The sequence below is a fragment of the Astyanax mexicanus genome, chromosome 22 (genome assembly GCF_023375975.1).
Source record: "Astyanax mexicanus isolate ESR-SI-001 chromosome 22, AstMex3_surface, whole genome shotgun sequence".
Lineage (NCBI taxonomy): Eukaryota > Metazoa > Chordata > Actinopteri > Characiformes > Acestrorhamphidae > Astyanax > Astyanax mexicanus.
The window spans coordinates 25436050-25448053 of NC_064429.1; the positions used below are offsets into that span (position 1 = coordinate 25436050).

Genomic DNA, 12004 nt, shown 5'->3' on the forward strand with positions numbered 1-12004 from the left:
GATGTGCATCAGTGCAGAAACCTGTTATGCATAAACAAGCAAAGCTTGGAATCATGGTATTTCCCCACACACTGCCATTAAAACAGAAATAATCATAATGTAATAATGTGGCAACAAGAGGTATAAAGCCAGTATTTTACCATATTCAGTATAACATATTCAACTCAGAAGCCGTGTAATGGTGAGTGGGCAGTACATTTGATTATTATTCTTAAAAATCAACCATTTCACATCAAACTCCTCTCAAAAATGTTTTACATCTGAATTAATAAATTTAATAATTTATTTTGAATTTTGTCCCATTTTCTCCCCAATTTGGAAGCTCAATTGTCCCACCCCATCACTAGTAATGCCTGCATCATTAGACCTTCTCTGATACATGTAAACCCAGCCAAATATGCCTCTTTTCCAACTGCTGCTAATGCAACATAAGTGGTAGCAAGCAAGCTTGGAGGAAAGTAAAAGATCCAATATCCCAGCTAATATAAGCCTGTGCTGACCTTTATCATATTAGGCATGATATAGAGAGAGAGCTATCTCCTCACCCATAAGCAACAAGGCCAATTGTGCCCTCTCAGATTCTAGATGCTGATGGCCAGCTGTATGGTCCGGAATTTACACGCATTGGACCAATCCAAGCCCAGATAGTGTGGATTTTTTTCAACTGAGGTTCAGGAGAAACAGAAAAGAACAAAGAATTCCAATCCAAGAAGCAAGCTTTGTCAGGTTAGTAAGGCACATGAAAAAGCATGGATTATTTGGTTAGCTTTTAAATCTGGGCCACTTTAGGGATTTTCTCTGATGTGACATTATTTATGTAGTGACTTACTGTGAAGACAGCCTTGCTGAGACACAGTGAACCTCTGCATCCGTACTCCCTCTCATCTTGGGACTTGTAGTAGCTCAGGGTGTTGTTCTTCAGCACTACCCAGCGGTCCTGCCACCCGTGGATGTAGTTGGTCCACTGTAAGCAAAGCACCAAAAATTATCACACTCACTGGCCATGCGCCAAACCAAGACATTAAGAAACCATTAGAAAGTATCTCATTTCTATATATTTTGTTACAACACAGTTTTTAATTATTTTTAAATTATAAAAGTGTCATTTTAAACTACTGTTGAACATAAAATCACGTTTATTTTATTTAAATATTTCATGAATTGATTCTGACTGCTTGGTTCTTATTTAGGTGAAAGGTCAGTGATTTGGTCTGAGGATCATGTGAGGACAGTAGACATGCCCTAGCTACCAGAACCTCAGCCACACTCAGCTCGACAGAAATGTAGCCAAAATAAACATTAAGCTACAATATTTCCGAAACCTAGATAAATCCAGGTATGAAATAAAGTTAGTATCTAATGACATATATGTTTTAATTGTCTATTTTCTGATCTAAGGTCTAAAGTTAGGCTAGTATCCAATGTAATCCAAAAGGGTTTAGTAACTTTGGCTTCTAATTCAACACATAATTTCCAACATACATAAAAGACAAGGTCTAGTATTTTTAGTATCAGCACATATATACGTTTCTAATGTCGGAAATGTTAAAATAGGCTATTTTTCGACATATATATTTTTAAAGAGACAGTCTGTAAGTTTTTGATGAGTATGTGTAATTGCACCAAGTGTAATTTAATGTTTTGTGGTGCATTCTCTCTTCAGAGTGAATGGAAAAGTTAGTAACATTTTTTTTATGTAATAAATGACAAATTTGGCTATTTCGAAATGTTAGCTCGGTTAGCATTTTTAGCAAATCATGTATACTAGATAGAATATAGCCAACACATATGTTAACTAGCTAGCTAGATAATGTAGATACATAGCTAGCCTTAGCTAGGCTAGGTCTAATAAATTCCATAACACATATAGGTTAATAACGTGGCTTATTTAAGCATAGTTAACTTACATATAGGATAGGTATAGATAGTAATATTTGTAATGTCAAGTTAACAATTTATATAAATTAAAATTGACTAAAATTAGAGTAGTTAGCTAATGCTAGTTAGGTAGCTTCTGAAGTTGTGCTAACCTAGCTTAGCAAGCTAAGTTAATTCACTGCTAGCTAGGTTAACGTTACCTTACTATAGTCCATATTAACGTGTATAGCATTAGAGAGCTAACTGTTAGCTACATAACAGTTACTAACGTTACATAAACTAACTAGCTTAAAATGTAAAACAGTTAGTTAACTAATATCAATCTAGTTAGTTACTTAACTAACTAACTAACGCAAGTTAATTACACCAGTTAGTAACCTAACCTATATTAGCTAACGTTAGTTAACTAGTTAGCTAAGTTAGATATTCAAATTATTAGACCAACCCTAGCTAAGCTAACTAGCTAATGCTAGCTAACTAAGTAGCTCGTTAGCTATCCAGTATAACGAATACATTATTTCTAAAAAAAAAATACTAGCCTAGTTAGTAGAATTTAGAGAACAGCCTAATCTGCCTTTTTGTAGATTACATTAAAATAAGTAAATAAATAATAATAAAAAAAAAACGTACTGAACCTAACTTTAAGATTTATTAGTGTTGTTAAATATGCATTTTCCTAGTTAACATGTATTAACTAACGTTAGCTAACCTACCCTAACTAGAATAGGTTACATTAGATACGGAGGACAGTTTGGAGTATTCAATTTTTACATTAGGTTATATTCACACGCTACATGTTAAAAATAACTTTGACCAGACAATTAATAGTTTAACTTTAGTTAGGGTTACCTTGCTGAGGGTCCCGCCAAGCTCATACATCTGCTCCGATTCAGTGTCCACATCTTCTTCAGAACTAGATAAGGACGAACTCTGATCCGACATGAGTAAAAAAGAGACTCCAAGCTAGTTTATAAGCTGGACTTTCTGTTTCTCCGGCTGACACACTTTCCCGTCTATAATGAATATATCTAGAGAGAATAAGAGATTCCCGTGCGGCGTTTAGAGTAAAATCTGAAGCAATAAAGCTAGCTTTACAACATGACAACAAACGCAGCTATCAAATATAGTAGATTATTCAGCTCTGTGACAAATAGGCGGCGTTTAATAGAGTAAATTCAGTGTAAAAAGTGTCCGCGAGTGATAGTTTTCCTCTTCTCTCTCTCTCTGAGTCACAGTCCTGCTGCCGCGGCTGCAGCTGACTCTCGCCAAACCTGTATGGCAACAAATCCACAGTGTGTGATCTAAACGACGTCAGCTTCAGCTGGAGCACTTTTAAACATCTGATCCAGATAAAGACCGGTCTGTTCAGTATTCCCACGCGAACTGCGCTTTATTTCAATCCGAATTTAAAACAGAAACGCAACAACTAACGTTAATTCAGGAGGTGCGCTGATGTTTATCCTGGTCCTCCCTCACGGGGAAAAGTTTTGATTTGAGTGGCGCCCCCCTCCCGGCCGCACACAGAACTGTAAGCCCCCTTTCCTTTTACAACCACAGCACTCTAGAGTGGATAATGCAAATAAGCACGTAAGAGCTGGGAATTCAGCCAGTACACAGAGAGAGTGAGAGGGAGAGAGGGGGGAGAGAGAGAGAGAGAGAGAGAGAGAGAGAGAGGGGAGAGGGAGAGAGAGAAAGAATAGGAAATCCCCTTAGTGACTCAATATTAAAAATCATAGTAATTCAAACAAACAAACATAGCACAAATGTAAGAAAATGTGTGTTTTTTAGATTTCATTTTTTATAGATTTATTTCTATATATTTGTTCCCTATTTACAAGGGCAATTACCCTTCCCATTTATTAGGACTGCCCCATCACTAGTGATGCCCCAACACCAGGAGGGTGAAGACTAGCATATGCCTCCTCCGATACATGTGAAATCAACCACCACCTGTTTTCAAACTGCTGCTGAAGTATTATTGCCGAGTAGCACCACAGCGTGCTCAGAGGAAAGCGCAGTGACTCGTTTCCGATACATCAGCTCACAGACGCCTTGTGCTGCGGACATCACCCTTTGGAGTGATGTGGGGGGAGAGCGCCATCTACCCCCTCAAAGAGAGCAAGGACAGTTGTGCTCTCTCAGGGCTCTGGTAGCCGATTGTAAGCTACATGAACAGGATTCGAACTGGCGATCTCCTGATCATAGTGGCAGTAACAAACTTTTACAAAGTACAAACTTTTGTTGAATATTCAACCTCTGTTCACCCCCTGCATTCCAAAATACAGCGGTTTTAGCTGATGCTCCCAATAGGCTTAAAATGCTAGCGATACAGGCATAGTGTTGCCTATGCAAAAAATATATATTTTTACACCATTAACAAGCTCTGAGTAGCTCCACACATTATTTATAGAATTCTGAGGGCCCTGATATTTAAAAGGAGGCACTGAGAACTTTGAAAGTGCACAGTTAGTTTATTAAGTATTGTTATTTATTAAATAAAATAATAAGTATAATACTTAAACTACAATTCTTAAAAGTCTTATTCATTTATTCTACTCTATTTAGTCTCACTGCCAGCAGTCAGACTGCATTTATAGTATATAGACAGTGCATAAACACTGCGTATACAGTATATAAACATACACTACATGTATGTTTATCTGTCTTTAAAGTAACAGTTCTGTATTTACACATTCAATCAGAGTATGTACAAGATAGGATTCTACCCGCAAGCTCTCACTCTTTCCTTTTTTGAAGCACTGGATAATTTCAACCCTGCAAGCCAGTCCTCAATAGCCTTTTCATTATACTGTGCATTCCTCTGCCAGTCAATGTGCCAGCGCAGGTTGGCGATGACCTGTGTGTAATTGTTCCCAAGGCTCTGCTTCCATTCCAGAAACTGCTGCTTATTGTAGAGCTGGACGGCCTTGGAGACACCGCTGTAGTCCACTATAGAGCGCAGGAGCTTATCCAGCTGCTGACACACACTGGGGTAATGGGAGGCCACATTGTGCAGCTCAGCGTGATCCTTGGATAGGTCTAGTTGGATCAAGAACATTACAACATACAATTAGCCCACTAAAGCAAGATTATAAAAACGTGTGCCAAAAGTCATGGGATAGTATAATGTAAACTGATCCTGAAGTGTTACCTCGCGGGATGGTTTTAGAACACACATACCTGTACAAAGTAAGGTGTGATATGTTATCTATTATATAAGTTGAAAATTAGGTTAAAGGCTGGCCAGCGTGCTCGTGACAAGGTTACTTAAATTATCAGACTTGAAGTAAGGCCTAATAGTGGGAGAAAGATGGGTGGCAAATTTACTTTCCAAAGTTGTGAGGACTTCCCGAAAGGTCAGTGCAGTAGGTAAGTGACAAGAGTCATGGAACATGATATACTGCAAAAAAAAAAAAAAAAAGATATCTTAAGAAGTGAAATCCTCTTAAATGTTAAATGTAAACAAATTGTGAGATCATAATTGATGGCTTATATTGTTATTATAAAGATTAACAGATGAACTTCCTTGTACTTATTTTATGTGATTTAATCTACTTAACACTTCAAGGTGGTTAAATTGCTTAAAGCAAAGAAATAAGTTGAATATTTTCATATGTAAAAGTGAAACATTTCAGATATTTAAACTCGGTTTAAGAGGATTTAACTTGCTAAGATTTCATTTTTTGCAGTGTAACTAGTTCTTGTCCAAAGAAATCTGGCATGTAAATGTTTGTTGCAAACAAAATAAGGACATTACATTAAATTGATTAGCTTTATTTTCCAATTAATTATTTGGTCTTTTATTTGAGACTGAGAATGTGTAAGGGATTACAAATAAAATTGCATATATTGCATTTAGTTACTTTGTAGTTGGTGTTATGCCTGTATTATGAGCTCTGGGTCTAAGCTGGATTCCTGTATAACAGAAATCAATGGGATTTGTACTTTGTATTCTTTTCCTAAATGCCATGTGATCCTTTTAATTAAAAATATTTTTATGCTCAATGCATGCAGACATATGTCAAAATACATATATGCCAAACAAACTAGCAACCAAATTTTTTGATGAACTAGTAGAAGTTAATCATGTTTGAGCTGCTGGTTTCCAATTCCAATATAGCACAGTTTGGTGATTGTTCAAACACACCTGTTTCCAAAGAAAAGGGGCATCACTTAACTAGGCTGTTCTAAGGCCCTCTGTGCCCCAAAACACACGCCCTTGGTCTACATCCTGTAACATCAATCCTGGACTTTATACACAGAGCAGCGCATCATGAACAGCTTACCAAAGAGTTGAGGAGGGACACTAAAACCATCTGAATAGGTGATGTACTTCCACTTGTCCATCCTCAGCATGTACGTGGAGGCGTTAGCATTGCAACCGTGGTATTCACTGAGTACCCAGCCAGGGTGTGTAGAATTCTGACCAGCCCGTGAGACCAGAGGCACCAGAGAATGGCCACTCAAGCCGGGTGGTATTTGAACACCTGCAAAATCTAATAAACACATAATATTTGAAGTGTTATAAATCACTGGTACTATACTGAAATGCCAAAAGTCATGAGATAGCATTGGTCAAGCCCCAGACATATTCTGCAGGTCTTTAACTTCAACATAATTTCCTGTCTCATGATTTTGGACGTCAGTACTTTTTTCTTTAGTCAATCATTTTTAATGTAATGTGTTTATTTAATTACCTATATAATATGGCACATGCCTCAGTTAATATGCATGTAAAAAAAACAGTACAATTTCACAGAAATCTGCGAATGATTTAGAAATCTCTATAGATGATATAGATGAACGATAACATTAAATATTAACTATGATAATTAATCTACTTACCAAGAACTGAAGGATACAAATCTACAAGTGAGACTGGTGAGCTGATCTCACGACCTGTTATAACCCCTGGCCCCATCATCAGTAAGGGTACATGGGAGCTGCCCTCAAACATAGACATCTTATAGAACTGCCTGTGGTCCATGGCCAGATCCCCGTGATCAGATGTGAACAGCAGGACAGTGTTGTTTAGCAGGCCTGTATCTCTGAGAATAGATATCACCTCACCTGCAAGAGTGAAGCATGTTAAGCTTAGATTAGGGCTGAGCAATATATTGTTAATATCAAAAATGTTCAAAACTGTTTTGAACTAGATATCAAAATAACCACCTTGAAACACACAGAATTTCCCAAAGCAATTATTTACATTAACCCGCATTAAAAGTACTCTTCTACATGAACTGTGCAATTACACACTTTCTCCAGAGAGGTCTCCAAATCCCCAAAATTGACTCTTGCTTTAATTTGATACTGTCTAATTTGCATGCTGTGTTTTAAGTGTAATAAACATTGATCATTTAACATTATACTGTTATGTTAATCATTTTGTATCTTTTAAAAGCAAATCAAGATATACATTTGTAGTCACATCACCCAAACCTGGCCAAGATATTGAAAAATATATTTTGTCAAACTAACTAAAACTAGTATTGTTTTACAAAATGTGCCAATGCGCTTACCCAGCATGCCATCTGTTTCAGCACACATAGCATAATAAAAGGCTCGAATATCTTTGATCTCTTGCTCTGAGAAGATGCCACTGCAGTTTTTGGTGAAGGTGGAGTAATAATCAACAGGATGCATTTCTGAAAATGGCAACCACTTCGGTACGGAGACCTGATCAACAGAGACCTTGGAGAAGTAATCAGAAATGGAAAGATTAAAATTGGTTAATTATGTTTTTTTGTTATAGATTTTTGTTTCAATACTTTTGTTCATACAGTGTATTGAGTATGGCTTCATTGTGAATACTTCATTTTGTGATTCTGGTATGTGTAATAACATACTGTACCCTTTTGAGCCAGTGGGGGGAGGTGCGGAAGGTGGAGCCTCCAGCGGTGGGGCCCAGGGCCTCTGTGCGGTATGGGTGGGGTAGGTTCAGCCCCAGGTACAGAGCAAACGGCTGTGAGAGAGCTGTAGCACTCTTCCTGATCCACTGCACAGCCCTGTCTGTGGTGTTCCAGTCTTTGGACATGACCCTCACTGTGGAGGTGTCTCCTACTAAGTCAGTTACTGGACGACCTTCCTGTCTTAGAAGAAATGGCACATCTCTCGCCCATGCCTCCACACGATTGCTGTGATTAGGAGAAAAACTCTCAAATATTTACAAAAATTACTTAGGAAAAACTTTAGGAGAGAAGGAAAAATCTAAATCTGGAGCATTTCTACTGGTCTATTTCTTCTGGTCCATTTACTATTTTTTTTTTTACAATTTAATAAATTTATTTTGTTACATGTCTACAATATAATACTGCTACTCATTTAACTTATTCATAAATATAAGATAATATAAGAATGCTAAATATATGTGATACACTTCATAACTGCAGGAGGAGCCCAAGAGCTGAACAAAAATACCAAATTTCCATTGACCTGCTTTGAAATCTGGGTTTTGTTATCTGCATACATCTGCAACATACAGTGCTTGCAGAAATATTCCACAACAATCATGCAGCCTCATCTATGACTAATGAAATGAATTCCACTCACCTGACAGAATGGCCTCCGGATGTGTAGTCTAACTTCCCCATGCTGTGGGTGTGGTACCCAGCTTCTCGTAGATGGTCCATCCATGTGGAGGCATTGGGAGCGAGACATTTATAATTGTTCCAAGCCTCAGTTAAATGGACAAACTGACCGCTCCACATGGCTGACAAAACATAAAGCATTAGGATAAATTAGGTGTTACTTATTTATAGAATTTATATTACTTATAACCAGTACATTTCAGCAAATATTAGATAAAGCATTTTAGCTAGACTTTTAATATATGTACGGTAACTGTTAAAAGCTGATGTTTATTGAGTCCATGAATAAATGTGCTTTTAATAAGGTACTTTGCAGTACCTGCCCTTGAAGGACAGCATATAGGAGAGTTAGTGTAGGAGTTGTAGAAGACAGCTCCCATCTCTCTGATGTAGTTAATAAACGGTAGCTGGACGACTCTGTTCCCTGGAGCAAAGGTTAATCTCCCATCCTGCAGAAAACAGAAATACCATGCGCTTTCTTAAATCATACTGTCAAACAGGCATTCAAACTGAACTTTAGGAGTAATTAGTGTCTATATACAATTATAAGGCAAAATGTCCAAACCAGATTTTTAACTTAATAATATAACAGGATGGGTCAAGTAAAGCTATTTTAAAGTTAATTTTATTGACTTTGCCCATTCATATATTTTATTTATTTTCTTTGACCTATATGCGTGGTTGCTAAGGTGTTGCTAAGGTGTGATTGTATCCATGATGGATGCTATGGTGTTGTTATGGTGTTCCTAAGTATTTGCTAAGACATTGCTATGGCATTGCTTAGTGGTTGCTAATGTTGCTATGGCGCATCACACTATAGGACTAACATTACTGTGTGTTCATTACACATTTGTTTTTAATTACAAAATCTACAATAGAGGGGAGATTACCCACTTAAGAATTTATTTCGGGTTTGTTTGAACATCAGAGGGTGCTCCTAAGTGTGTCCAAAATGATTAGAGCAATATAGCAAAATCAGAGTTCGTATAATATTTTAATAATTTGCAGACTTTCCAAGTCTCCCGTAATTGCGGGAGTCTACCGCATATCAATAACGGTTCCCTGATTCCCACAAGTCAGATAAAAAACTAGTGCCCCAAAAGTGAACACAAATGCGCATGCAGGCGACACAGACTTTTTTCCCCTAGCTCATGTGAAGGAGAGGGAGAAAAAGGCGCCCCCCCTTCTGCGCATATTCATGAAGCGCATGCAAAACAGAGAGGGTTCTGATTGGCCTGTTCTCTGCAAAGAGTCTGTGAGTCAGCAAATCAGTTTTTAGTGTGGGCGGGAAGTGATTTTTTCTTTCCCTCCGAGACAGATTTGTTCAGAGAGTATGGAGCATCATGGCTCCCATCAAAATTAATTTCACCTCTAACTACCTACTAAGTATATCCATCTCTGGTAAAAGTAGAAAACAATGAGTCAGTTTGTAAAAGTGATTTTAATAACTAAAGGGTAAATATAATAGCCAAAAAATAAAGTTATTTTATCCTTTGTGGGATCCTTTGTTGTATGTGCGATTTTTTTTTTGTTATATACGTTATAAACCTTTAAAACTCAGCATCAGCTCACCAACCAGTCTATCAGCACTCTGTAGCAGTATTGCTAGCGCCTTCACTGCCTAAAATCCGTTTACTAAAGAAAAAATAAAATTTATAGGTCAATTTTCTTTCCATTTTTAAATTAAATACTTTATTTCACTTCCTAAAATGAAAGGTATATCCTGACCAGGTGTATTTACTATTTTTTATTTGTGTTTTTAGCCATTTAGCTCCATTAACTGCCATTCATTTTGGTCTCACTCGTTGGCTCCCTCTAGCGGTGCGCAGTCTTTTTCTGTATATATCGGGGGGGGGGGGGAAATAGGATATTTTTACTAACCTGTTTGCATTTATTACTTACTATTACTATCTGCTAGCTTATATTCTTATTAAAAGTTTTCTCACTTCTGTAAACACCAATAGCACCAACAAATAAATATATAATAAATAAAATAAAGTTACTTACAAACGCATCACTCATGACCATCACTATGTTTGGTCTTTGGTTTGATGACGAGTTGTTCAGATATGAGAACACCAGTCCCAGCTGGGAAAAAACCCAGCTATGAAGCAGTAAACACAGAAAGATCTTCATCGTAAAGCAGCAGGACTGACTAACTAACTTTTATGGAAATCTGTGCAAATCTTCCCCCAAGACCTCAGTAAACAGTCACAGAGAGAGCTGGCCTCCTCCAGCAGTGGGGAGAGCATGCTGTGGCATCACTGCTTCTGAGGACAGCAGCTTGATTTAGCACCAGGCTTATCCATCATCATCATTAAAAACCTGTAATCTTCCAGAAAAGATACTTCCACAATCACAAGACCTGTGATTCACTTTTTCTGCTTTTCCATTCAGTGGTTCATGAACACACGAGGTTTCTACTGCCATCTAATGGTATTAAGTTGCTAGATCAGAGTGAATTAGAGTGAAATGATTCATTTTTGCATTTCATATCAAACTTTAGCCCTTTAAGACCTGAATTATATTCCATTGATGGGAAAATATAAGAATATAAAAATGCTATTTTTTCTGTGCTGGACGCAAAACAGGACTGTAATATTTTAACATAAAATCTATATAAGTATATAATTAAATCCAAGTAACTCAAATATTTAATTGCTTTTTAAATGTTCATCGCATTGTTTGGCATTTTTATTTTGTATTTTTTATAGACCTTTTTAATTTCAGAAACCATCCCTAAACAGTAAAATAAACATTATAAAAGTGTTCAAAACCAAATACAATCAGTAAAAATTTGCCTTTACTTTGCCTCGTGGGCTCTAATGCTGCCATGCCCTTATGTCTTGAGTTGCTGTGTTTTCCAGGGCAGTGGGCGGGGCTAAGCTACCGTTTCAGTGGCTGGTAAACAGTGATGGTAGTTACTTTGAAAAAGTAATCCGATTACTGATTACTCCTTTAAAAAGTAACTTAGTTACTTTATGGATTACTTGATTTTAAAAGTAACTAAGTTACTTTACAAGTTACTTTATTAGTTACTTTCAGCAGCTGCAGACACCACCTCCCGCCGCCTTAAAATAAAAATTATAAACAGTTTTGCCAATACTCCCTTTATTGGAAAATGCATTTTTAACAGCAACAATGTATCTCTATTAAGTTGAACTATTTTCTAAAAAAATACGTTTTTTTTTTATAAAAATAAGAAAATTAACTTAACATAAATATTTTTTAAATAAAAAATAAAATACGGTCTTTCTTGATTTTACTAAACATAAATACTTGTTTTTATAAAAAAATATATAAAATAAAGAAAGTCTTTCTTGACCTGACATATTTAACACTGTAAAACTGAATATTGAACCTGTTGTTCTCTGCAGGGCAGCAAAGAGTGGTTTTATAAAACAGAACCGTGTATATGGTCTAGACCAGGGATCACATATTTGCAGACTGGGGTCCGGGTCCGGACCCAGACGTTGTCCAATACGGACCCATACCGGACCCAACTACTGAGAAGGATTTAATTCTGACAGTGTTCA

At 36.9% G+C, this 12004-nt stretch overlaps 2 protein-coding genes across 6 annotated transcripts in view; both read right to left on the reverse strand.

The window, feature by feature from the left end:
- cert1a (ceramide transporter 1a) overlaps positions 1-3384 on the reverse strand; it is a 33358-nt gene extending 29974 nt beyond the window's left edge. Inside the window, exons 1-2 of one of the 3 annotated variants that reach the window (XM_049470527.1) lie at positions 2728-3384; positions 830-964 (exon numbers count right to left, since the gene is read on the reverse strand). In XM_049470527.1, coding sequence (XP_049326484.1) covers positions 830-964; positions 2728-2820 — 228 coding nt within the window. In that variant the 5' untranslated portion in view covers positions 2821-3384. Of the gene's footprint in view, positions 1-545; positions 644-829; positions 965-2727 lie in introns of those variants that run through there. The other 2 variants (XM_049470528.1, XM_049470529.1) reach the window with 2 other exon arrangements.
- A 323-nt stretch (positions 3385-3707) lies between these two features.
- arsk (arylsulfatase family, member K) lies at positions 3708-10878 on the reverse strand. Of its 3 annotated transcripts, none has more exons than XM_007243912.4 (8): positions 10476-10876; positions 8788-8917; positions 8431-8590; positions 7733-8015; positions 7401-7572; positions 6724-6948; positions 6165-6374; positions 3709-4917 (listed from the first exon to the last, which is right to left on the reverse strand). In XM_007243912.4, exons 1-8 carry the CDS (start codon positions 10602-10604, stop codon positions 4601-4603), a joined length of 1626 nt encoding a protein of 541 aa, XP_007243974.3. In that variant the 5' UTR covers positions 10605-10876; the 3' UTR covers positions 3709-4600. The 3 variants fall into 3 exon arrangements, with proteins under 3 accessions (XP_007243975.3, XP_007243974.3, XP_049326711.1); XM_049470754.1 differs by lacking the exon at positions 3709-4917 and adding an exon at positions 4924-5278 and having other exon boundaries at positions 10476-10878; XM_007243913.4 differs by lacking the exon at positions 8788-8917 and having other exon boundaries at positions 3708-4917; positions 10476-10602.
- Between the last annotated feature and the right edge of the window lie 1126 nt (positions 10879-12004).